At 60.3% G+C, this 26,630-nt stretch overlaps 1 protein-coding gene across 4 annotated transcripts in view; it reads right to left on the reverse strand.

The window, feature by feature from the left end:
* FBLN2 (fibulin 2) overlaps positions 1–26,630 on the reverse strand; it is an 81,454-nt gene that overhangs the window by 21,807 nt on the left and 33,017 nt on the right. For 3 of the 4 annotated variants that reach the window (XM_072941941.1, XM_072941943.1, XM_072941940.1), the window contains exon 2: positions 21,221–22,540. In XM_072941941.1, coding sequence (XP_072798042.1) covers positions 21,221–22,505 — 1,285 coding nt within the window. In that variant the 5' untranslated portion in view covers positions 22,506–22,540. Of the gene's footprint in view, positions 1–21,220; positions 22,541–23,647; positions 23,670–26,630 lie in introns of those variants that run through there. The other variant, XM_072941942.1, reaches the window with a different exon arrangement.

Genomic DNA, 26,630 nt, shown 5'->3' on the forward strand with positions numbered 1-26,630 from the left:
AACGGCCACCAGGTCTGTGAAAAGACGCTCAACAGCAGGAATCGGCAGCTACCGGCGAGTCGGAGCACAGCCAGAGACCAGGGCACAGCTGTCAGGACGGCTTTTACCAAAAAGGCACGAGACAGCAAGTGCTGGCGAGGCTGTGGAGAAAAGGGGCTCCTCGCGCCCTGGGGGTGGGGGTGAAAATCGGTGCAGCCCCTGTGGAGAGCCGTATGGAGGCTCCTCAAAAAATTATAAACAGCACAACCACGTGATCCAGCAATCCCACTTCCGGGTATGTATCCGAAGAAAATGAAAATACTAACTCAAAAAGGTATCTTCACCCCCATATTCACCGCAGCGTTCTTTACAGCAGCAAGACGCGGAGACAACCCGAGTGTCTGTCAGTGAATGACTGGACGAAGAAAATGTGATACATAATATACACACACACACATACATCCTTACACATAGGAGAATATTACTCAGCCACGAAAAAGAATGGAACCTTGTCATCTGCAACAACATGGATGGGCCCTGAGGGCACTATGCTAAGTGAAGTAAGTCAGACAGAGAAAGACAAATACGGTGGTATCACCTGTATGAGGAATCTGAGAAAAAACCAAACTCAGAAACAGAGTCAAATGGTTACCAGGAAGGGGCAGGGGGGTGGGGTGGGCTGGATACATTGGCCAAGGGCACAAACTTCCGTCATGAGACGAGTAAGCGCGGGTAGAGTAGACGTTAAACGTTCTCACCACAAACAAGAGCAGAACGTGGTAACTGTGTGAGGTGATGGATGTGTTACCCAACCTCATTGTAACAATTCTTTCACTATACATCTGTGCATCAAAGCATCACACTGTATGCCTGACACTTGCACAACATTATATGTCAATTATATCCAAAAGAGCTGGGAGGGGTGAGGATAAAATCCACAAGTGAAAAGGAAAACCTTAATACAACCAACAGCATAAAGTGTAAAATGCCTGTGCGGCGAAAGCCAGCCCCAGCCTCACTGCACCCCTCACTTCCAGCACCCACAGCATCCACACCGTGCGAAACCCTCATGTGTCTTTATGAACTTACTTTTTCACTTCTCTGTTTCTTCCCGACAGTATCAGAGTCAGGACTTGAGCCTCGGTGGCCGCTGAGAGTGGCGCCATCATTCCATGCTTAACCCTCTCTCATGACACCCTGGGCACGCGGGAACCTCACTCTGCTTGAATGCCTCCAGGGGTGGGGCGCTCACCCCACCCAGGCAGCCTGTGCCTTCTGCACAGCTCAGCTCACAGTGCCCGTTCTCTGACGGGACTGCATTCTTTCTCCCTAAGCCTGCTCCAAGATAGCCTCACAGAGATTAGGCAGTTGCAACAGACCCCTGGATCTCAGCCAGGCTACACAAGACGGGGGCCCCACCAGGGCACAGTCACAGTGGGGACGCCCTGGGTGGCGGCCACCAGCCAGGCATGAGTCCAAGCACCTCCAGCCCCACAGGTATTATGCGTGAGCATTATTACCAGACTCACTCCACAGGTGAAGTGGGCTTGCAAGTCCAAGCCTCAACTTCGCCTCCCCCTCCCCATCTCTGGCCTCTGCTTCCCTATGTCTGTGCACAAGCGACCTGATGCAGCCGATCCTGAAGGTCCTCCCTGAGCATCTAAGCACCAGCCTGAGCGGAGGGTCCGCTTCCCCACGGGCTGAACAGGCTGCCTTCTGGCCCCTCCCAAGGTTTCAGCCTGTGCCTGGAGCCTTCCCAGCATCCTCTCCTGCCTTCCCACCTGGCTTCCCCCATTTCCAGCAGAAAGGAACTCAGGGGCATGGCCCCTTACGTTGGGAGGGCCACCCACTTGGAGCAGGAGGGGGAATCAGCACAGGAGCCAGGTACCATCCAAACCCTGGGCAGCAGGGCCGGGCGGAGCCCAGCTCCTCGTCCAGAGGCGGCTCCCCAGGCCCCCCCTCCGAGGTACCGCCTCTGTCTCTCTCAGGCAATTTCTCCGCTCCTGGGCACCCACTCTGAAGTTTCAGCCCCAGGGCCTCCTCCCGTTCCATCCACATCCCGACCCGGCTGATCTCATCCGGCCTCTGAGCTTCACCAGTCTTCCCCACCTCGCCCCTCCTGCACGCCGTCTCTGGCTCGAGACTCCGGCACACACGCAGCTGGAGAAGCAGCCACCACCAGGCATTCCACTGGTGCGCCCACAGCCAGAATCTGTTCAGCAGCAGGTTTCCCCCAAACCACCTCCACGCAGGTCCTCCCTGCACCCATCTCAGGACCCTCCTGGGCCCATCCCTTATCCCTCACTTCCATCCTCCAATCCATCACCCACGGGGCACCCCAAAGGTCCCCCACCTCGCCCCTCACTCTGCCACCATCTCTTGTTCCAAGAGGCTCCCTGCTCCCCTGGATCCTGCTCCAGTCCATCTTCCAGATGGTACCAGAATGAACGTTCACAAGTATAAATCAGACCGCATCTCTCCTCTGCCTACAGCCCCCCGGAATCCTGTTTCTTTACAAAGATTTACACAGTACAGCCCTGCAACCTCCCCATCACATCTCCCATCTCTGACCTCCTTTCTCACTCACTCTCTCCATGTGAACCCCTCAGGCTCTCCCTGCCCCCAGGACCTTTGCATGCACTGCACTTGCTGCCTGGAATCCTCCGCCCTCTCCCTGTGCTCTGCCCCACGCTCTCTCTACAGGGCTATCCTCCTCCGGGGCTCTCACCTCCTCAGGGAGGATCTCCCTGACTTCCGAATCGAAACTAACCTGCACGCCAACCCTCATCATATCACCCTGTTTAGTTTTCTTCATAATGCCCTGGGCCTTCCCCAGCCCTGAATCATCTTGGGGAGCCCTGTGGTCCAGAGACCCCACTGCAAGGCCACCGCCCTACAGGATGAAGCACCCCTCCCTGGTGTGACAATCAGGGCTTCACAGCACAGCCCAGACCCAGCTGGCACCCTGCTCCCCCAGCCGCACAGGCTTTTCTGTTCCGCTATGCCTTCACACGTGCTGTTCCATGCTGGGAATGCTCTTCCTCCACCTTATCCAACTATCGAATGTCCAACCACCCATCCCTGAGGAGCCAGTCTGCACACAACTCCCTTCCTCTCCATCCGCTGTGCTCCCGCCAGCCCACCTCCACCCCGGGCAGAACCAGCACCCTCTCCTCCGGCCTCATTCACAATAGCGCCTGGGACGTATCTCCACCAAGGCGTCACTGTCAGTGGCAGGCCAGCCTTAGCCACCAGACAGAGAAGGTCTCAGGGGCCAAGAACGGGTTGGAGTCACTTCAGGGTCCGCAGTGCCCAGCACAGACCCGGGGCTGGGTGGGGTAGCCGGCCCTTGGTGTATAACATCCCTGGCAAAGTTTACATCAATAATATGAAATCCAAAAATGTCCTTGTATCTTCCCTCTGTACCATCACCATGAGCACAGGAGTCCAGCCAGGCCCACCCCTCCCGGACTAGGGGACGTGGCCAAGTCACTCATCTTCTGAGTCTCCATCCCTGTGCCTGTAAAATGGGCAAGCAACCTCTCCTAGCCTGCGTTTCGCAAAGACAGGAGGCGAGAACGCGCAGTGTCTGGCCAAGGACAGTGACTAGCACCTCTGCACCCCAGCTCGTGGAAGGCGTTTGGTGACTGCTCTCCAATTAATTAATTAAAACACGAAGGCAGAGACCGACGAAAGGATGGACCGGACAGTAATCCCTTCAGCAGAAGAGCAATGCCGCCCCTGCTCTCCTCTGGGTTCTCACAGACTCCCCAGTTTCTGTCCGCTTCGCCTGAGCTCGCCCTGCAGGGAGCACGGCCTTCCTCACCTGCCAGCTATTCACAAGTAGGTGGGCAGACAGATGAGGGCCACCTCCTGCTGTGACAGCTGCAGCCTGGCCCTGAAGGCTCTCACTGGCCTCCCGGGATGAGCAGTGACACAGGCCAGGCCATCCCAGCTTCCGGACACTCTGCCTCGGTCTGCCCCTCGGAATCAGGATGCCAGGCCCCGCCGGCGTGGAGAGCCTGACCTTGACGCTGGCAGGAACCCCGCCTCTACATCCTGGAGCAGCAGGGGGAGAATAACTCCAGCCTGGGAAACGACCGACCATCCTCAAGTCGGGCGGAGATACCCAAACCCAAAAACAGTGATTTCGTCCCCTGGTCCACGCCCAGGAGACATAGGCGCCCCATGGTCTCCACCCGGGGGCCTGCAAACAGCAGCCCCGGACTGGAAGCCACCCGCACACCCACGGACAGAAGGCGGACGCACATGCACAACGCTCGGCGACCACCGCGATGCGGTGAGTCAGCAGACAGGGCCCCAGGGTGAAGGAGCAGTCACCGCAGGAGGCTGCACGATGAAAACGCGACTGAGAAAGGCAGTATGGTTTGAACGTTCTAAGACAAAAGACTGAAAGAGTCTTTTAAAAATACGACCCAAAACGGTGGCAGAAGCCAGACACGAAAGGACAGGTATTACATGACACCACTGACATCAGGTCCCCGGAAAAAGGCCGTTCACAGAGGCAGCAGGCGGGACAGAGCAGGGAGGAGGGGACGGAGCAGGGAGTCCTGGCTGACGGGGCGGCGTTTCAGCTCCAGAGGATGAGAAGCTTCCGGAGGTGGATGGGGGTGGCTACAGACCGTGTGGATGTTGTGCTCAATGCCGCTGACTTGTACCCTAAAAACGGTTAGGAAGGCCAATTCTATGTGACGCGCATTTTACCTCCATAAGAGAAAACAGCGCGTTGCAGTGTAAAGAGGGAAAAAAAGTGACCCAGCCCTTCCCCTTCCAGAAATCTAACTGCTGGCAGACGGATCCCAGGCACAGACTGCATGGCCGGGGCACGAGCTACGCCCGGACTTGTGACAGCAGACGGAGGCCCAGAAACACCCAGCCCGTCCACAGGGCGGGGGTCAGGTAGCTGGTGTCACATCCACCCAATCGCAGCCAAGTGTTGGAAAGAACGCGCTCCATCTGCACGCACTCGCGGGAACAATTTTTCTGGACACACTGCTGAGAATGAAGGGGGAAAGCTCGGGTCACAAGCCAGCGCTGAGCCTGTAAGAGGACACGTGGACACACGCGGAGGACTTCTGAAAGCGGAGGGACTCCGGAAACTGGCACCAGCGCTTGCCGCAGGGAGGGGCCTGGCCCCGGGGAGGGAGGCGGCAAAGCGACACGGCCTGCTGACCTCTTCTGTGTCGTTCATGTGCCTTTCCCATCCTCGGCAGGTACTGCCCATTCAAGGAACTCGCTGTTCTGAGAAGATCCTGAGAGTCCAAGGATGCTAACCTCCTTTGATCACAGGACCGTGGGAGCCCAGAACAATCCGGGCCAGAGGTCATGACCCCTCGGGACAGTCCCCTCTCCCAGACATCAAAGCCCTGAAGAATGGTGGCTTTGGAGATGCAGCAGGAAGATGCTACACCTGCCGGTGGGGGCGGGGCAAGGCGTGGCATCTCCACCAGCGCCCTGTTTGCACAGGATGTTTACGAGGCCTGAGAGAACAGCCCAGAGGGCACTGCAGCTCTGCTCCATGTCTGTGGGGGGCCGAGGGGTCACCTGCAGGCCCTGGTGGTGCCTGGAATCCTTTGATGATGACTGGAAGATAGACAAAGAAGGATTCCTGAGCAGTCTTCTTGCCCCCGAATCACAGACGCAATGGCCGACAAACAGCAGGACCTGTGGGGCTGGGCCCACCCAATCCAGCCCCTTAGAGATGCCTTCCTCGACCGCCCAGGGGAGGACGGCCCCAGCCCCCACTGCCCTCTGCAGCACCTCCCACGGCTTAGCTTCCTTGTGTGGGTGTCGACTGTGCCCCGTGCTCGCCACCCCAGCCTGGCCCGGGACCAGCCGGATCTCTCCCCTGGCCAGGCTGCCTGCCAGGCCCCAGCCTGCAGCCCCTGCACCTTCCTTCCAGCCTGAGAAAGAGGGTCCTGTCCGCACCCTCATTTACCAGTGAGCAGGCAGCAGCCCGGAGGAGGCCCCAGCCACACTACGAGACAGCAAAACAACTACGGAACCACAGTCAAGCGAGGCAGCGCACAGACAGCCTGACACTGGAACAGAAAAGACTGACTCGTGAGCAGCCGCTTGGTTCCTGACGAAGGTGGCAACGCAGGCCGGGGAGGGTGGCCTGGACCAGACCTGGTGCGGGGGCAGCTGGAAAACAGAATGAACTCCGGCTCCTCCTCACCCCACCCAGCGCAACAAACCTAAGCCGGATCTGAAGTGAAAGGTGAGACAAGTTAGAATGTCTGGCATGTAACAAACGAAAATCTCTCTGTGACTCTGGGGGAGAGAAAGATTTCTGTCAAGGGGCACAAAATACACTCACATAGAAGTGAAGATCAACACATCGTATTTCATTAAGATTAGGAATCTGGGTTCCTCGGACGACGGCATTTGCAGTAGACTCATCAGCAACTGTCATCACGAGAGTGGAAAGAAAAGCCCCAGAACGGACAAGACACCTGTGACCCAACACATGACGCAGAATCAGAACATACCAAGGCCGCTTGCGAATCAGCAAAGTAAGGAAGCCCAATGCAGGAACAGGCAGAGGGCAGCAGAATGGCCAACGGTAATATGGAAGTGCACTCAACATGGTAAATTCCACAGCAAAGCAAGGTGAACCAACACGAGACCCCACCACCCAGTCACGAGGTCGGCCCCCATGAGAGACAGGCCGCACCCGGGGCCAGCAAAGACGGGGGGACAGCTGGACACGCATTCACTGCCGGTGGGGGTGGAGACTGGTTGCCAGTGTCGGCTGAAGCTACCAAACCCTCGGACGCAGCAAGGCTTCTCCTGGGCAAATACCCTACAGACACTCACACGGAACGTCCACAGCCACTGCACTCACCACGGCCCCAAGCTGAAGACAGCCCAAACCCCCATCCACACCAGGAGAGACAGACTATGATTTATTCCTACGATGGAATAATAAAAAGCAACTTCTGAAGTGAATTACCGCTACACGCAGCAGCACGGACGAGCCTCCAACACGTTACCTTCAGCTGAAGACGTTAAATGCAAGTAAAAACCATACCATGGGGTTCCCATCACACAAAGCAGATCCAGCAGGCAGGAGTCACTGACGGCGATAAAAAGGCAGCGTCGTGGCCTCCACGGGGGCGGGGGGGGGGGTAGAGCTGGCTGAGAAGGGGCAGCGGGGAAGCTCTAGAGCGCTCGCAGTGCTTTCTGCCTTGACCTGGGTGGAGCTGCCCGGAATCCACTGAGCTGTCCTGTGAAGATCCCTGTGCTCTGTCTGCATCGTACTTCATAAAAATATATAATAAAAAATAAAAATAAGAAGTTTTAAAGGGAGTACAGTTACCTCAATCTAGATTAAAAGACACTCAGTAACCTGCAGAATGCTTTAACACAAAATTTTAGAAAGAAGGAAACTCGAGAGAAAACAACCAAACATGAACCAAAAAATGGCACACCATCCGGATGAGAAATTACTTTACACAACGGGGCATACACCACACCGTGGGGGCAGGGGGAGAATTCTGAGTATGGTCAGAGTACCGGATGGTTCTCGGGAACTGGCAAGTGTGTTAAGTGCAGGACCATGGTGTGCAGCGATGTGGGAGAATGTCTGTTTCTTAAGAGTTGCAACATAGAGTCGAGGCTGGAATGTTTTCATCACACACGCGCGTGCGCACGCACGGCACCCCCACACTATCTCCACGGGCCCCCAGGGAGGAGTGGGGGGTCTGTCACCGACATTTCAATGGGCTATTTCTGTTGGTACTTTTATAATCAATGAAAAGCCAATTCCGTGCAAAAAGAGGAAAGTTGCTTGTACAAAAAACAGGCTCCCCTGATCAGGAACAGTGCAGACAGCTGACAAACTCAGCTCTGTCAGGAGAAGCGCGCAGCCCTGGCGCCGTGTTTAGAGGACAGTGCTCGGAGAGTCACTGGACACATGGAACCTGCAGGCAGACTCTGAAAAACGGAACGGGACCAGCCTCATTTTCTGAGAAAATAACTTTCCCAGAACAAGGACGGAACAAAGAGATCCAAACACTTGGACACGGGAGTGGACAGCTCACATCCTAAGAATGAACCAGTCACTGGAAGATCACTCTAGAATCAGACCACTGCAAGCATCCTTCTAACCGAGTGAGTGACCAAGCCCGGAGGCCCAGGGGGCCGGCCGTCATCTAACGAGAGCCGTCCCTCCCTCCACCCAGCCACTCAGGCTCGCCCTGGCCACGCTCGCCACCCGCTGAGGCTCCCGGTGGCCCCAGATGCGGGGGGGCACCCGCTCCCTCGCTGAGCTCCCGGAGGCCTCGGCAGACACCCCCCCAGGGATTCCCCCGCCGCCGCCAGCACCGCCTTCCAATGTAACTCAGACTTCAGTCCAGCCCAGCGTCCGGGTTTCCAGGACCTCACCCGGACACTTGGGACGCTTTCCGTCCCTCCTCAAGAAGAGCTGTGAATTCGCTCTCTTTCATTTTTAGTTTAAGAAACTGCTGTGACCCCAGACTATACTTTGGCTCAAACCGGAGTTTGATGGAATTCCAGGTTCTTGGGATCGCGTGCTGTTTTAGAGACAAATCTTGTAAATGATTTCATTTTATTTTACTGTTCTCTCCAGATAATTCAGCTGCCAGTCCATCATTCATACCCACAGTTTAACGAGAAGACATTTAACCATAAGGCAATCTTGGTTTTCCCAAGCCAGTATTTACTATAAAGAAATGTAAACATAACTTAATTTTTCCCCTTAATAAAAGTGGTTGGTTTAAAAAACATAAAAGTTTAAAATATCACATAAGTAACTGGGCACGTTTTTTGGTGGCAAACAGGATGCAAAGCTCTGGAACAGCTTGCTGCAGAGCCCCGGGTGGCTGCGGGCCTGGTGGGGTTGACGTGGAACTCCGGCCCAGAAGAGGCGGTGAGCATCCTGGGACCGGCTGTCAGGTGAGACAGAGGGGTCGTACCGGGCAGGGTCCTGGGGCTGCGAGTCTGTGGCCTCAGGCTCCCGGTGTTACCAAGCAGGATGCCCCAGGGCCAGGCTGGGGACCTTCTAGAACCAAATCCCCAGTGACCCAGCCCCGTGAGTTTCCATTCCTCTTAACCCATGTACTCAGGCCATGGCCCCACTTAGACCTTGACCAGACCTCCCCCCTCCCCAGATGTCTCCATCCTCTGTCCTGCTCCTGCCACGGCCTGCAGTGACTGGTGAATATTCAGACAGAAGCAATAAGCCCCATCAGAGGGGCCCAGGAGAGATGGGTCAGTACCCCCACCCACACCGAGGGCCCTGGACTGGGTGTAGTGGCAGCAGAGCTGAACGTCGGAAGCCTGCTCTGCCTCCCACTGGCTAGGTGACCTCAGGCAAGACCCGCAGCCTCTCTGTTCCTGCATCCGGGCTTTAAGCACCAAGCAGTGACAGCCAAGGAATCAGGAGACCTTCCGGGGCACTCACCTGGCACCTGCCGACTGCCCACCTGCCACGTGGGCCGACTTGGTGGAGAAGAAACGAGCCCAGCCACCCTCTTCCCTGATGGGGTTTCCGCCTCCAGCCCAGACCTTAGCCCCGGCTCCCTCTGTCCATGCAGCCCCTCTCCCTGGGAATCAGAGCCAGCCTGGACACCTCCAGGATGGGCCCACGAGTGGCCCTGGCCCACTGACCTGGGGTCGCCTTCCTTGGGAAGCACCTCACCACGCCCAGGCCTGGGAGGTAGCATCCTGCAGACATCCTGATGCCTCTGCAGCCACCAAACCTGCGGCCTGTGCCCGTCTGGCCCTGATCCACCTTCTGCCCTGCCCACTGCTGACGGAGCCTGACCCGGAGGGGCTGCAGCTCAAGTCCCTGTGCAGGTATGGCCACCTCCACCTAAGGCCACAGCTCTTCCCAGAGCCTCCGCTCCCACCAGGCTCCCCTGCAGGCCTGGGGGTGACAGCCCCACTGCAGCTGCACCTTGCCTGCTGGCCCCTCGCCTCACTCGCCCCGCAGGGGCCTCTCTGTGACACTGCGGTGGCCGTGAGTGTGCACCACCTGTTTTCTGGGTTTCAACCACCGGGCAGGGGGTCTGGAGTGGGGCACACTGGCCTGGGAGTCAGAACTTCGGGGACCCCATCCTCTGAGCTCGCTCTGAGTCTCTGGCCAGCCCCTCGGCTGCCTCTGGGCCTCTGCATCCCAGAGGGGTCATTCGGGGGAGTTGGTGCCCTGAGAGTCTGAACCGTGGCAGCCAGCTAGTGCCCGCTGCATGCTTTACTGGAGCTTTAATACATGTGAACTCATTGCCAACACTTATAAATTGGAAGATTTTATACAAAATTCCAGATCCTAGGCTTCTTTTGGAAAATCCAAAGTTACGGGCCACGGCGGGCCTCCCCTGCTCCAGGGCAACACGTGGGGCCGAGGGGACGCTGAAGCCGTGTCCTGGTCCCTACGGCCCCACAGCCCACGGCCCCCCACCCCGGGCACCTGGCTTTGCTTCCCATCGTGTGCGGCCACAGGTCACAGCAGGGATGTCCACCTGTGGCGGGAAGGGGGGGCTCTCCACCTTTCTGGATCCCACCGGGTCCCCAACACCTGACAGTCTGGTCCAGAGCGTGGGGCCCGTGAACTATCACGAAGTGGGTGAGTGGGGGGGGGGCGGGAAGGGAGCCAAGATGGCATCTCCCGTCCTACCCTCCCCTGCCCACCCCAGCAGGCTCCCTGCAGCCAGATTTTGCTCTTTCAGCCTCCTCTACCCTCCACCACATGGACCCCAGAGAACCCCAGAATCCCAGGCTCTGTGCCAGGGAGGGAGCCTAGGGCTGGGAAGGAGTGCAGAGCTTAGGGCCTGCCCTGGGCCCCGCTTTGCCCCTCATGGGCCAGGGACACAGGGCAGTCCCGGAGCCTCAATCTGTAGACAACGGGGAAATTCTTACTCATGGCAGGCAACCGGGCAAACCCTAGGAGGTGCTGGGGCAGAGGCCGAGGGTCAGTAGTCAGCCAACACCTGCTTCCCAGCCTCAGTGACCCTGGACAATTCACTTAACCATCTTGTGCCTTAGTTACCTCGTCTCTAAAATGGGCGTAATGCCAGTGCCCACCCCCCCCAAATGACAGGGTGTCACAAGGCTTTAACGCAGCAGTACATGTCCAGGGACGACCACAGGGTCTGCCACTGAATAAATGCTCCCCCATGTGAGGGTGAAGGAGGAGACCCTCCCAGTCCCTGAGACGTCAGCCCCCCAGCCAGGCTGTGCCCCTGACGAGAGATCTCAAGACCCGGCATTTGCTGACTCAGCTGGCAGGCGCTGAAACAAAAGCACAGGGCAGGGAGGGAACAGCCAGACGGGGCGGTCCCTGCACATCTGGAGGCAGCTGGAGTGACAGGCGGGGTGGGAGCAGGATGTGAGCAGCTGAACACCCCCGCCCAACCCACGGCCCGGCCCCTTTGCCTTTTCCCCAGAGGGACAACTCCTGGCCACCAGAAAAGACCTACATCTGTTCGCTTAAGCAAAAACAAACCCAAAGCCCACGGCCCAGGGAGCAGCGGCCCTCAGGCAAGGACAGGGGAGGACCTGCGGTCACAGCAGCTGCTCTGGGCTGGCCGACACCCTCTCCCTGCTCCTCTCAACAACCCTGGGAGCAGAGGGATTACATTCCCATCTCCCAGACGGAAGCACTGTCGCTCAGAGAGGGTGAGCGCACTGCCTGAGGCCACACAGAAGGGCCGCAGAGGTAGGGTTCATGCCCAGGGATTCAGTCCCTGAGGACTCAACTGACTTATCCCCGGCACGACTCGGCCCCGAGCCCATTTGCCCAGTATGGGGACCGTGGAGTGGACAAGGAGGGTCCAGCAGACCCAGCCCACGTGATGCTGACCTCAGCCAGAGAGAAGCCTCCTCCTGGCAGCCCCAGGTGCAGGACAAAGGACCCCCAGGCCACGCAACCCTGGCCCGGCTTAGAGCGGGTGCTGGCAAACAGACGATGCCAACACCATGTCCAAGCCAGCCACAGCCCAGACCTCTGCGCGCCAGTCCCCAGCAGCACCCAGGGCTCTGGGGGGCGCAGTGCGCAGGAGGCCAAAGACGCTTGGCTCAGCCTCAGGAGGGCTGCAGCGGCTGCCTCGGGCTGGACATGTGAATGGGAAGCAGCCGAGAGCTCAGGGGCCCGTAGCCCTCCCAGCAGGGCCTCCAGGGATAGAGTCACAGCACCCAGAACACCAGTGTGAGTGAAGCCCTGCCTACCACGTGGCAGACCCCAGCCCCTGGTGCACAACACCCGCTTTCTTCCAACTGAGGACATGCTGGGTAAGCCCACTTCACAGATGAGAAAACTGAGGCCCAGGGCAGTGAAGCAGTTTGCCTAAGGTCACACAGCTAGCGAGAGGCAGAGCAGCCTCACCCCTGGGGGAGCCTTGTACCAGGCCAGAGTGCCTGAAGTGTTGGAGGACCTGGGTTTGGACCAGGGCCCACCACTTACTCGCTGCGGGGCCATGGGCCCAGGCTCCCCCCGTGGGAAGGGACCCACTGTCAGGTCCTTCAGGGACTGAGATGAGGCACGAGGCCTGAGTAGATTCACTGCACTCACCCCTAATCCTCCTCCCTGCCTCTCACCCGCCCTTTGCCCACTGAGAGGAGCCCTCGAACCCCGGCCAGCCGCCCAACGGGCTGGCAGCAGAACACAGCTCTGAGCCCAGGCCTGGAGTCCGGTGCGCGTCTCATCTTTCACGCGGAGCCTGTTTCCGGGACAGGACCGAGCACGGGGAGCAGAGGCAGCCAGCCCGGCGGAGACCATCCCAGCCCCGCCCAGCCCCAGGCAGCCGCCAGCCGGACACAACACTCACAAGCGAGAGCCTGGCCGACGGTGGCCGCGCTGGCCTGGGGCAGGGAGCCCGCTGACCAGTGGACTTGGGATCAACAAGAAGCGCCTACTGTGTGCCAGAGGTTCCGTGGTTGCCTGCCACTCACACTATTGTGGCAACAGACCATTCGTGCCATGACGCAGGTACAACCCAGCGGGAAGGACTGGCACGGGTTTGGTGAGAGTGATGGAAAGAGCACCCTGCAGCCCACGTGCTGCTGGTGGGGTGTGGCCAGACTCGCTGGGGAGCCCTGGGCCAAGGCAGGGGACAGGGGGCAAAACGCACGTACAAACTAACATCACTGCAAGGTTCCTCCCACTGGCCAAGTTGGGGACATGCCACGGCCCCTGCGCGGTTCTCTCCTGGGTGCTGTTCACCATCTAACGCAGATCGCACACGCTCATAGTAAAATGACTCGTGAGCCCCTGCCGTCCCGCGGAACAGAAGCTCCCCAGGGGCGAGAGCTGCATCCGTTTTGGTCACAGCTGTACCCCAGCCCCTAGAACTGTGCAGTAGGCACATGCTAAATACTTGCTGAATAAATAAACTGGGGAATCAGGCATTCCTCTACGTGGCAGGTGTCAGCAAAATCTGGCCCCCCATCCGCGGAGGGCAAGCAGACAAGTTCCCGGGTTACACATGCGAGTCCTGTGTCCCCCACTGTGGAGCTCCCGGGGCCCAGCGCCCCCCAGAGAAAAGCATTAGGATGACCATCATCAGAAGGTTGGTGTGAGCAGGTGTGCAGCACCCCTCTTCCTCACAGCCCCAGACTGGGAACAACCCCACAGCCCCTGGCAGGAGAATGAACCACCAAACTGGGGTCCAACCATACCACGGAGCAGCTCTCAGCCACGAAAAGGACCAAGAACAGCGCCCGCAACTTGGGGACCTAGGAACCCTGTGCTGAGCACAAGAAAGCAGACCACGTGGCCCCATCTACAAAGGTCCGAGAGCTGCTGGCATCAGGGCAGCAGTTCCCCGGGACGGGCACGGAGGAGGGGGCCTGGGCTGTCTCGGGCTGTTTTCCGCTCTGAGTGCTGGACACACAGCGTGCTCATTTGAGAAACGTGTTACTGAGCTGTACGCTTCTGCCAGGTTCTCCTGGTTATGCTTCAATAAACATCTTACAAAGAGAAAATGAAGACACACACGTGTGTTCTGCCCCGGCAGGTCCACGGCAGAAAAAGACGTTCGCTGCGGCATTGCTTTTAATCAGCGATGGAAACAACAGCGCACCCGTCAGCGGGACAATCACTGGCAGCTGGGACGTGCAGATAGCGCGGCGCTGGCGGGGACGGCCACTGCCCCCGTGCTGGCCAGGGCAGCCCCAACGTGTGGTGCGAGTGGAGAAAAGCACAGGACAGCAAGGTGTGCACAGAATGCTGTATTTGTGCAAAATAGCACACACGCCTCCACGCCTGTCGCTGTATGGACCAGTGGCTCCGAAGTGCGGTCCCAGGCCCTGCAGGGTCCCCGAGACCTGGGCAGGGACCCAGGGGTCAGTGTCACTTGCAGAACAACACTGCAGCACTGGTCTCCTTCACGCTCTTTCTCCCGTGAGAACACAGTGGAATCTTCCAGAAACTGTATGACACGGCGACAATGCACCACTCTGGTGGCTAGCAGAGTGTGCACTTGTCCATCCTGTTGTCTAGAATTTTCTAAAGGAAGCTCAGAAAAAGCTGCTCAACCTCACTCGCCACAGAGGAAACGCAAATCAAAGCCGCACAGCTGGCTCTCTAGGACAGCTGTACTCAGAGACAGACAGTAACCAGGGCTGGCAAAGACACGGAGACCCCGGAACCCTCGTGCACCACGCGGGGAAAGTCAAATGGTGCAGCCACGGCGGAAAACAGCCGGGTGGTTCCCCCGATGGGCACACACAGAGCGCCCTGCGCCCCAGCAGTCCTACTCCCGGGTACATCCCCAAGAGAAACGCAGACATCCGTCCACACGAACCATGTGATAAACAGCAGCAGCAGCAGCATTCGCCACAGCTGCAAGGTGGAAGCCCAGCGCCCGTCACCTGGTGCATGAAGAATAAACAGAGCGTGGTCCGTCCACGCGCTGGGACGTTCGCAAAAGGACGGACGCGCTGATTCCGGCGACCACGCAGAGAAGCCTTGAAAGCACCACGCCACGTGACCGGAGACAGTCCCTGAAGTTCGCACCCTGCACAATTCCATGTCCAGAACATGCAACTCCACAGAGACGGGGAGCAGACGGGGGGCCGGGCCGGGGGAGGGGAAGTGGCTGCCGCTGCGTGTCAGGTTTTCTCTCAGGGTGACAGACGCGTTCTCAAATTAAGTTCTGACGATGTTCACAGCCCTGACGAAAACTGCTGAACTATATGCTTTAAACGGGAGACACTTAGGGTACAAGAACATCTCAGTAAAGCTGTTTTGGAAGCGAGCAAGCAAGCATAGTTTTTCAAAATTAACATAAAGAAACCGGGGTTGGGGGAGGTGGACGAGCACCTGCTCAGCACGCCCGAGGTCCCCGCACCTCCATTAAAACTAATAATGGACTAAAGTAAAGAAACCCACCCCAGGCCTAGCCTTGGCCCCAGACCCTCACTACAGGAGGTGCTGGGAAGTGCACCTGCTTCCTCCAAGCACCGTGAGCTCTGGGGCAGCCAAATACAGGGAGCGCCCAGCTCCAGGCCGCTGAGACCCACTCCTGTCCCAGGACCCCCATGGGAGCCATGAGCCCACCCCCTCCATGGGGAGACTGGGCCCCACCCAGCTCTACTGTGACCTCCAGAAAAGCCCCCTCCCCTCTCAGGATGCCAGTTTCTCTTCCATAAAACACACGGACTCTCTCAAGGTTGCCACACGTGCCCCCACCAGAGACCCATCCCAGCTGCCAGCCGGGGTCGGGCCAGTGAGGAAACCAAGGGGCACTGGCCCCACAAAGCGCAGGGCACCTGCCCAGTCTGACGGGCAGGCGGTCCCTTCTCAGCTCCCCCAGTGGCTGGCCCGGGCACGTGGGCATAGTGGTCCTGCAACTGCCAACGGTCAACAGAAGCCGGAAAGCTGGGATTTATATGAAGTCTCCCGATTTCTAAATGTTTGCAGCAAAATTCTAGTGCTTCCAAAGATGCTTTGCAGAAAGAGGGTGACAGGTGACAGGTGCGTGCACTGTTAGCAGGACAGCAGGTGGAGGTGGGGCTGCGCCCAGCTGTGCCCTCCCTCCGGGCAGGCCCCACTCTCCAGGCCATTCGTCAGTGAGGACACTGGGGCTCGGAGGGGTGGCGTCCCAGGCCCCAGGTGACACAACGAGTGAGGGCGAGCTTCAGCCCGGGACTCACCACAGACGCGCAGAGGCTGGAGGAGCCCAGGCCCTGGGCTTGCCAGTCCTGCTGCTCTCTGCAGACCCTATGAGCCCTGGCACGGTCAGACAGCCCAGGTTGAGGCCCGTGGGCTGGGGGTGAGGAGGGGAAGGGCCTCTCCTGGCAGAGCGCCCCCTCCCTATCCTGCGGCGGAAGCCAGGAGCTCTCGTAGGAAGTGATTCTGTCACACAGCACATGGGCTCCGGTGTCCAGAATCCCAGTCTGGCTCCCTCAGGTCCCCAGGTCCTGCTCACGGACAACTCAGAACCCACACAAGTTTAATCTCCCACGAGCCAAGCCTGGAGGTGGGAGGGGAGGGGCTGCAGGAATCCTCTGGGGAACAGGGGGAGGACAGGCAGGTCTCCCTGCTCCCTGGAGCCATGACCTGATTCGTCCAGCGCTGGCCCTGCCCCTGCGGTCTGCTCCCTGAACCCAGAGGAAGCGCTGCATGACGCAAGTAAGATCATACAAGCTGCTGCCTGACACCTACTGTGGCTTCCCACGGCCCTTGGTAAAAGGCCCAAATCTTCATCCTGAAGATAAACACCATCGACCTGGCCCCTGCCCCTGCCCTAGCCTCTTCTCACACCAGACACACAGCCTTCTCCCAATCCAGTTCACTCCCTCCAGCTGCAGGGCCTTTGCACGTGCTGTGTCCTCTGCCTGACACACTCTCTTCCCTCTGCTCCCCACCTGCCGGTCAACAAACCCTCGTGCTCAAGTATCACTTCCTCTAGGACGCCCTCCCTGATCCCCAGAGGAGCAAATGTCCCAGAAGGACTCACAGAACACACCTGCACCATTCCGTGGCTCTCGTCACAGCTCAGAACTTCACACCCCTGTGACTACGAGGTTTCCTCCCCCACTAAACCCTAAGGTCCCCAGGCCAATGGCTACACTGGGTTTCGCTTAGCCCTGTATGTCTGGCATCTGTCACAGCCCACGCACGCTCCGGGTACACGGAAATGACTGTCAGGGATGACGACGTGAAGAAACCCGAGGGGAATCTGGATCTCCTGCTTCCTGCACATGTGTCCGTGGGCAGGTGGCCTGAGCCCTCGGCTGTGCACCGGGGGCGGCTGTGAAGATTACAGGTGCTAATTATCTCAGTGCTTATGGCGGTGCAGGCAGAAGTCACAAGCATGATCTGGTGTTTGCAGTTAATACACAGTTACTTGAGTTTTAAAGCTTCTCCACCAATCGGAATGTCAAACCTTTCTCAGACCCCTGCCCTGCAGCACCTGGTGACAGGAGACCCGGAGGAAGGGCCCCTCTCCTGCTGCAGGGTCCTGTGGCCCGCAGAGGTTCTGCTAGAGTCTTTTTCCAGGATGGAGGCTGCCTCCAGCTGCTCCAGGAGCCCCTGGCCTCCCTCCCTTGTGGCCCAGGAGGGCAGAGGGGGTGGTCCCCGGGTCACCCTGCCATGCCAGCTCCGCGGTAGGAGGCGCCCTCACACAAGCCCCGGGTGACAACAGATGTCAGACCCCCTCTCCCCGGCAGGGAGCCGGGCATGTGGCTTCCATTAGGTTGCATCTGGACACACTCAGAGGCCGCTGGCTCCCTGGCAAAGCTCCGGCTCAAAGACAGGACCCCCGCCTCAGCAGGGCCTGGGGCAGCGGCTGGAAACCTCCTTCTCCAGGCCCCAGGGCTGCCATGGCAACGTGGCCGGGGGTCACTTCCGGCCCCACTGCCCGCCTCTCAGCGGGCCCCACGGGCAAGCAGGACCGGCTACCACCTCTCCAGTTCTCCCCGCGGAGGTTCCTCCATCCCTCGGGGCCCCCCAGGGCTCCCCCCACAACGGCAGCCAGAGGCTCTCGGGCCCTCCCTCCCCCAAGGATGTGCCATCAGGCCGCGCACCCACCCACCAGGCCTCCCACGCTGCATGCACTTGGGCTGTGACCACGAATAAATCTGTGGCTGCTTATTCCCTAAATCCCCCCACCCCTGGCAGACCCCGAAGGGGAGAGGCCGCGCGCCTGCTTCACCAGGACAACCCCGCGTGCAGAGACGGCGCGCCACACGGATCTGCTGCTGAAGTTAAGGGGGTGGATTGAAGAGCAGATGGTGAATAGGAATGGGGAACATTCTTAATTACTCAGCAGTGCTAAGCCGCGTGCTGAGCTTGAATGAATTAGCTCATTTAATCCTCAAAACACCCCCGTGAAGCAGGAGAAAACAAGGCCCCAACATGGGGAGCCCCTCTTCTGCGTTACACGGTGGTGGGTGATGGGGACACGGGGTGAGCGGAAGGCAGGTGGAAAGGGGTGGCAGGTGGCAGCAGCCCTGGTTCATGCGGCCAGGGCCAACTCCTGGGACCCGCTGACATCCACCCCCCTCCCAGCCCCCGCCCCCAACTTTCCACACCTTCCTTTCCCCACGCCCCAAAACGCAGCCTGTCCACGCCCTGCTCCCGGCTGGGCACGTGCCGGGCCTCTGCCGGGGCTGCCCTTGGAGGGGATCGGGGTCGCCCTCGGAGGAGATCGGGGCACCCTATCCGGCCCCTACCCACAAGCAGCCTTCATCAAAGGCCACACCCCAAAATCCATTTGAGAAAGCCCAGGACAGAGGGAAGCAACCTGGGGCTCCTGACAACAAAGCAGTTTTCCAGGATTCCAAGGCCCACAACCACAGAGAGAGACCTCCAGCAGCGAGCACAGCAGGCAGGGGGCGGGGGGCTGCGTCCATTCTGGAAACCCTGGAGGCTGCGATCCAGAGCCAGGCCTGCGAGCCCGCCCGGGCACACATGCACTTCATTACAGCCCCGCCCCAACCCACGCACGTGCCCCGCCCCCCGCAGGCTCAGGGCGGGGTGGGGAGGAGCCCCCAGAAGCCCATTGCACTGGTCCCAGTCTACCAGCTCCCTCTGTGGCCTGCCGTCACTAGCCACACCGCTCCAACCTCGACCTGGTCACCCTCCCAGCTTGCGGGGGGGATCAGATCACAACCAGAGCCTGGCACCTAGTAGGTGCTCAGCGAGGGGGGTCCACCATGAGCAGGCCGCACCGCGGCCTATGGGCCCAGGGTCCTAAGGGCTGGGGGAGCCCACAGACTCAGCCTTTGCACACAGCAATGCCCAGCGAGGGCCACAGCTCTGGGCAGAGCAGAAAAGGGGGGCAGCCAGGCAGCGGCAGGGTGGGTGCGCGGGAAGTCTGCAGAAATCCCAGAGCCCCTCCCCCAGGAAACCCTCCCAGACACCCAGGCATCCCTCACTCACAGCCCCCTCCTGGAGACCAGGGCCGCACGGGCCCGTTCCTGCCTCCCCAGGGCCCACTAGGGCCCGCTCACAACTGATGCCTAATGGAAGTTTACAGAGTGAGCAATACAGGATTGAAAGAGAAACGGACTCCCAGCTGTGGAGAGAAAGCTCCAGAAAACCAGACACTCCCCAGGGATCCTGCAGGGGAGGCAGGAAAGCAGAGGGGGCTCGGGAAAGGGTCAGACAACACACAGATTCAGGGTTAAGGTTAGGGTTAGGGTAGGGTTAGGGTTAGGGTTAGCATCCTGGAAGAGATGCTGCCTGAGCTCGCAGGGGAGAGTGTGAGCAAATGGGTGGAACAGAGGGGAGGTGAGAGTGTAGGATGCTCATGGGACACAGGGAACTAGCATGAGGAGGGATGACCGATAAAGGGGTGACCAGCAAGCCCCCTGTTCACTCATTAATCACCCAATGTTTACAGAGCACCAACTGTGTGCCAGGCCCTGCTGGAGGCCCACGGACAAAGCAAAGAAGATGACACATGAGGTCCCTCTGCTCGTGGCACTAATATTCCAGTAGGAGAGACAGCATTCGACAGGAAATTATGTGCTACAAGGTCAGGTCAGGTGTTACCAGGAGAAACAAAAGCAGTGTACGAGGAAGGTGGGGTGGGACCTTCCTAGGGAGGCCTCCCTAGGGAGGCGACCTCGAACAGAGAGCAAGTGGAGGGAAGAAGCAAGCCACATGGACACCTGGAAGAGCATTTCAGGGAGAGGCAGTGGCAAGTGCAAAGGCCCTGGGGCTGAGAGGTGCCCAGAAGGGGCTAGGAGGCCAGTGGGGCTAAGCAGAGTCGGGGAGAGGGAAAGGGTTCCTAGGAACTAAGTGTTAATGCCCCTACCTCCAAATTCACACATTAAAATCCTAATGCCCGACGGGATGGTAGGAGCCTTGGAGATGGAGCTTGGGGAGGTAATCAGGTCTCGAGGATGAAAGCCTCACACTGGGATTAGAGACCATCTAAAAAGAGCTGCCAGTGCGAGCTCCTCCTCTGATCTATCTCAGACGAGATGCAGCCTCACCTGCTCCACCAGGTGAGGACACGCCGAGCAGGCGGTGTGCAAACCAGGAAGCAGGGTCTCACCAGACCACCACCATCTTAGGCCTCCCAGCCTCCAGAGCTATGGGAAATAATCTGTTGTTCCGCCACCCTGTCTCTTTATTCCTGTTACAGCAGCCAGAATGGACAAGGTGATGAGGGAAGGTCCAGGAGGTCCCAGGGGCAGGCTGTGCAGGGCCTCTGGCCCCAGAGAGGACTTTAGTGTCTTCTCTGAGCAGGTGGGAGCCACAGCAGGACGCAGAACAGAGAAGGGACGAAGACCACGTGTGTGTTAACAGGACCCCTGGCTGGAAGGGGCAGCAGACCAGGTAGTGGGCTCTCACCAGGAGCCCCCACAAGAGGTTGCACCCCTTCGGCTGCCCCCTTGGGGACCAAGAGTGCAGCCATGCCCAGAGGCTACTGTCAGAGAGGGTGTGGGCAGGCAGCTCCATCGCATCTGTGAGCTCCCACTTCTGGGACCCACAGACTCTGCTGGGCCCAACCTGAGCCTGAGCTAGACCACTCCTCCAGGACCCCCACCCCGACAAGGTTCACCCGAGAGGCCCTCAGCCACAGCCCTACCAGGCAGCCCAACACCTCCCATGACAGGGACCCCACCCCACCCACCACGCCATCCCCAGGAGCTGAGCTTGGAGGAAGCCCTGTCTCAGAGCTTCCCGCCCCGAGCTCTGGGGGCTGTCCTGGGCCTGGCCCCGCAGACCCGGCTTCCCCTGCTCCAGACCCAGGGCATCCACCAGCTGAGTGCCCCTGGAGGAACCAGGAAAGAGTCTCACCTTCAGCATCACCTCTAGGGACAGAATGGACAGAGTTGGGGTCTGTGTCTTTTTCAGGCCGAGAACGGGGCAGAACCAGTGACTGCTTGAGCTCTTCCTGGGAGGATGGGACCCGGGCTGTCTCGTGGTGAGAGGTGGTCAGGGTGATGTGGGGGCTGGGCTCTGTCGGGACCGCAGGAGGAGAGCTCGGTGTGGCTTGTGACTGGGGGAGACTGGCTGTGCTTGATGCTGGAACGGGCCGGGCTCCCTCCTGCCCGGCGCTGCGGGGCGTGGCCTGGGCATCCGGGATGAGGTTCTCTTCGGGCCCCGCCCTGGCCTCCACCCGCTCTGCTTGGACAGGGAGACCAGGCCCGGCCGGACCTGCCGTGGGCAGCCCATCCAGGCCCCTGGGGCCACCTGCTGCTGGCCGCTCCCGGACAGTCAATTCCTCCCTCTCCTCCTGCCTGTCCTCTGTCACCCTCCTGGCCTTGGCCTGCACAGGGGCCGGGGGACCCAGGGCAGTGGCTGCCGTGGGCCTGGGGAGGGCGGCCGGCCAGCGGGTGGCCTGGATGGCTGAAGGTGGCTGGTTCCCGCCTCCCAGAGCGGCCGGGGCCCTGGCGCCTCCTTGGAGCTCGCCCGGCAGTGCTGCGGCAGCTTCTGCCTCCACCACCTCCTGGTCATAGCTGTAGGGGTCCTCGTAGTGACGCTCAGGGTCACTGTCCTCAGCATCCGAGAAGTTTCCGGCGGCAGCCGGCACAGCCTCGGAGTCTCCGACGCAACCAGGAAGCTGGTAGCAGATGAGCTCACCGCCGGCGTCGGGGCAGTGGCAGGCCTGGCAGGGCGACAGGTGGATGGTGTGGCCGGCGGCGTACTTGCGGCCGTTGTGGATGCAGCCCACCTGGCCACACTGCGGGCAGCTGTCAGCCACCACCACGGCCTCGATGCAGTTGGGCGGCAGCTCTGGGCACAGCATGAACTGGCAGCTGATCTTGCCGCCGCCGGGCGGGCAGGAGCACTCGGTGCTGCCGAAGTCCACGAAGTAGGACTGGCCGGCGGGCACGCGGCCGCGCACGAAGCCGCCCTGCAGGCAGTCGTAGTACTGGTAGCCCTCGCAGGCGCAGCCCCGCTGCACGCACGTGGCGCAGCAGGCGCCCGGCTCCAGCGCCTCCTCGATGCAGTTCTCCAGCGGCGGGCACTCGACGCCTGTGCAGTCCTGCCCAGGGGCCGCTGCGCCCGGGCTCAAGGCCAGGGCCAGCGCCAGCGCCAGGGCCAGCCAGGCTCCTGCAGGTCCCCTGAGCAGCACCATGCCCGCCAGATGAACAGTCCCTCTTGTGCAAGGCCCTGGGGGAATCAGAGAGGACAGCAGTCAGTGCCCCACGGGGGCTGCACGTGGCCACGTGTGCATGCCCGGCACACATGCCAGCACGTGCACACAGGGGCACAGCCTCAGCCACCGTCACCCATGCACGTGCACACGCGCCCACGTCTGCTGGGTGCACCAACAGCACCATCATCACCCTGCTGTGGACACGCCATCGCGAGCACGGCCCCACTAAGTCAGCTGACCCACACCCTCACCCGCCTTCTGATATGTGCCCCTCAGGGGGACCCTCTGCCCAGTCTCTCACACCCACAGGCACTCACCTGACACATGTCCAGCACCTCTGGGGCACCTGGGATCTCTCACCTTCAACAACGGGCACCACAGTGGCCCGGCCACAGACCTCCACGCACACTGACCCGCACCGTCTCACCCACAGCCTCACCCACGTGCCAGGACACACACAGTCCGACATACACGCACACACCGACACCCAAACTATCTCCCCTGAAAACCCTGCCTGCTCCCTAGTCGTCCGCCCAGAGGCCCATGGCTGCCGGCCAAAGGACACGGTCAGGTGGACGCTGGGCAGGAGCGAGGCCCTGCCAGGCCTTGGCACACCAGCCAGGCCCCCCGCTGCAGCCCTCAGGCCCCAGGGCTCAGGAACACCCCGCAGCGGACCCCTTTGGGCTGCAAGTTTAGCCACAGAGGTGGCTGGTGCCAACCTTCTCAGCAAACCATTCCCAGAACCATCCTGGACGCTGAAGTCCCACGTGCACACACCCCCCAAGTCCTGTCTACTTTCCCCGCGAACAGCTCCCGGTACTCTGCCTGCTCCCCTCCCGGCGGCGGCCCTGCCCGGCTCGAGCCACACCTCCCACCCGCCAGGGAACAAGCCCGCCCCTCCCTCCCACCCCAATCCTCTCCAGGCTTTCCCTGCAAAGCCAGTGTAATCCGACAGCAGGCTTCCCAGCCTCTTGGCCAGCAAGGAACCTTCTAGACTCCCAGTGGGAGCCACCCTGAAAGGCCCTCCCTCCAGGGGCCCTCACGTGACACTCCTCGTCCTCTACAAGCCCTCAAATATCCCCTTCTGACTGCTCCTCTCTCCTCCCCACCCCGATCCTCACAGAAGTCACTGGTCCGCAGCCGGGACCCGGCCGGACTGGGGGCCGGGCGGCAGTCCCCGGTCACAGACAAGGGCTGCCTCTCCACCCACTCCGGCCCCGAAGCTGTGTGTCGTCTGCAGTCACTGCTAAAGTTGTGTGATTCAGAAAAAAAAAAAAAGACAAAGCCACACCCCTAGTATTTTAAACTTGTCATTTTCAAACCTGGAAAATACAGTGCAAACGTCTTAAATGTTTTTAACAAAGAGGAGGAAGGAAACAGCCCGCTGCCACCCACCTCCTGGCTGAGCCGGGGAGGGGGCATCCGCAGGGCAAGGGCCTGGTCCAGTGGAGCAGCGCAACTTAGCGCCCACACCGCCGGAAAGGAGGTCTGTCCCTACAGCCGGTCACCCGGGACCGACTGAACAGGCCCTCCTGCCAGCGCCTCCGGGACTGGGCTGGACAGCCAGCAAGGCCGCCCCATGGCCACCCCGCCAGCCTGGTGCTCTCGTGTGGGGATGCAGGTACGGGACCCACAGCCACTCAGCAGATCACTGAATGCCAGGCGGCCAAGAGCATAATGAGACCCCAATGAATGAAAGCAAGGAAGTGGAACAGGCAGTGGCCCGGGCTGTGGGAGAGCCTGCTTTATACAAGGTGCTTGAGCAAGGCTTCTCCAGGGAAGCAGCATTTGAGCTGAGACCTGAGCCAATCAACGGCCACACCATGTGAGTATCGGGGAGTGGAGCATGTCAGGGGGCAGGAACAGCCTGTGCAAAGGGCCTGTGGCAGGTGCAGCGGGAGGGAGGTGGGGCACAGCAGGGGCCACCACAGTGGAGCTGAAAGAGCAGCGATGAGGCTGTAACAGCCACGTGAGCTGGGCTTCCAGCTCTCCTGAGAGCCTGGAACAACCTGATGGAACGCTCTACGTAAAGCGGCTTGTCTGCTGCTGTGTTGAGAATGGGGAGCTGGATGCTGTGGGAGAGGATGGTGGGAGGGGAGTTGCTCTGAAGGTAGAAACAGCATGATTTGCTGATGGGCTGGATGGGGTCTGCGGAGAGGAGTCCAGGATGCGTGGAGGTTCTGGCCTGAGCACCTGGCAGGGTAGGGCTGGGCTTCCCGAGGCAGGGAAGCTGTGGGAGGGGCCACAGACCCGCAGGGGAAAGGCGCAGCCCAGTTCGGGCCATGCCGAATTTGAGATGCCCAGGGGCCACCCAAGTGAAGGTGGTACAGATGCCACTGGGGACAGCAGCCCAGAGGCCGGGGAGTCTCTGGACTCCGAGGGCCGGCGCGCATGTCCCCCCGGGCTGAGCGGCCATCTCAAGAGGATGGAGGGCTCTGTAGAACAGGGGGCCCCTGATCCTCAGGACAAAACAGATGCCCCCTACACAGAGATGGGGGTCCCAGGGCCTCCCTCGAGTCCATTCTCCATGGTGTCATTTCAGGCAGAACTCTCCCCCCACCCCGCCCGCCTCCCCCATCACACCCTCACAGGGACCGGGCATCCCAGGGCAGCGCCCCCGCCCCAGGGGGCAGGCTTCTCCCACCGCAGCCCACTCCCGGCCCCCACTGCGGCCCAGTTCTGCCCACACCCGGGTGAACCCAGACCGTAGATCCACCCACTGCCCCCGCCCCAGGCCCAGAGGAAAGAGAAAGGATGTCAGGTCCCCGGCTTGGTGTTCTCATTTGCTGTGCAACCCTGAGCAAGGCCCTTGCCCTCTCTGAGCCTCGGCTCTGCATCTGTACCCAGTGGAGAGACTCCACCACACCTTCAGTCATAGCTGGGGGCCTGTGGGCACTACCTAGCCCACAGACATATTTTGTTTGTCACAGCGGGTTTTTAGATCTAAATTAGTTACCTGCGCTTACAAATTGTAAATGTTCACAGGAAAATTCAGGTTTCTGACTCCTCTTAGAAAACTCATGAGCCCCGGCCATCCTAAGATGTCACAAGGGTGTGGCCCCCGTTCCCCATGAGGCCTACACCGTGGCCTCTCTGCTCACTCACGTGGCTGGCAGTGCTTGAACTTGGGGTCCCCCAGGCCCCCCTCTGAACTGGGAACCCCATGCTCACTGTGGTCTCCAGCTGGGAGAAGGAAGTCTGAGGCCTCTGCGTGCGGCTCAGAGCCCAGTGCTGTCTGAAGATGGTGTGCCCACCTGGGAGGGGGCCGAGGCTGGCTGGGATGCGTCCAGTGGGGAGGGGGCCAGGCCCCCCAGGGGGCCCCTCCTCCACAGCTGCTCTGGCTAGATGAAGGCCCTGCAGGTGTGTCTGCGGGGCGGGGCGACAGCTCTCAGCTCCACGTGGGAAAGCCGTCTCAGGTGAGAGACAGGCCCGGTAGCTGCAGGGACGAGGAGCTCCCCGTCCCCGGGGATAAGCAAGCCAGGGCTGGGAACCCTCATACGAGTGAGAGGCAGGACACGACAGCTACATCACTGCTTCTCGGGTCCGAACTGCTTCCCTCCCGGGGGCTCCTACTGCGTGTTCCTATGGACCCCGCAGGAAGTGGCCCCCTGCACGTCTGGCTTCTGCCCAGATGGGCCCCCCTCCTATCTGAAAAGAGGAATCACGAGGGGAGGGGCTGAGAAAGGGGGCCTGACCTCCCCGCAGGGGTGAGGCGGGGCAGCCAGACTGTGGTGACAAAGACCTGGCAGCCGGGCTGCCCAGCACCTGTGGCTGGGGCCAGGGCACACACTGGGAGGGAGGGGCGTCGGGGACCAGGGAGATTGCAGAGCAAGATCCCACAGGCCCACGTCAGTAACAACGAGACTCTGATGGTTACAACGCCAGCTGGACTGAGTGACCCGGGACGGACGCTCGGGAGAGCGGCACACACGTGACTGGGGCCACACATGCGAGAGTGGTGAGTGCCGAGCTCTGACGCCCAGGGCACCTCCCACAGAAATGTGCAACGCGTGGCCCCCGGGTGTTCTTCTGGAGGCGCAGGGGACACAGCAGGCGCAGTGACCGCGCTGGCTCCCGCCCGCCCCGCCCTCCTCCACCCAGCCC

The sequence above is a fragment of the Vicugna pacos genome, chromosome 17 (genome assembly GCF_048564905.1).
Source record: "Vicugna pacos chromosome 17, VicPac4, whole genome shotgun sequence".
NCBI classification, from domain to species: Eukaryota; Metazoa; Chordata; class Mammalia; order Artiodactyla; family Camelidae; genus Vicugna; species Vicugna pacos.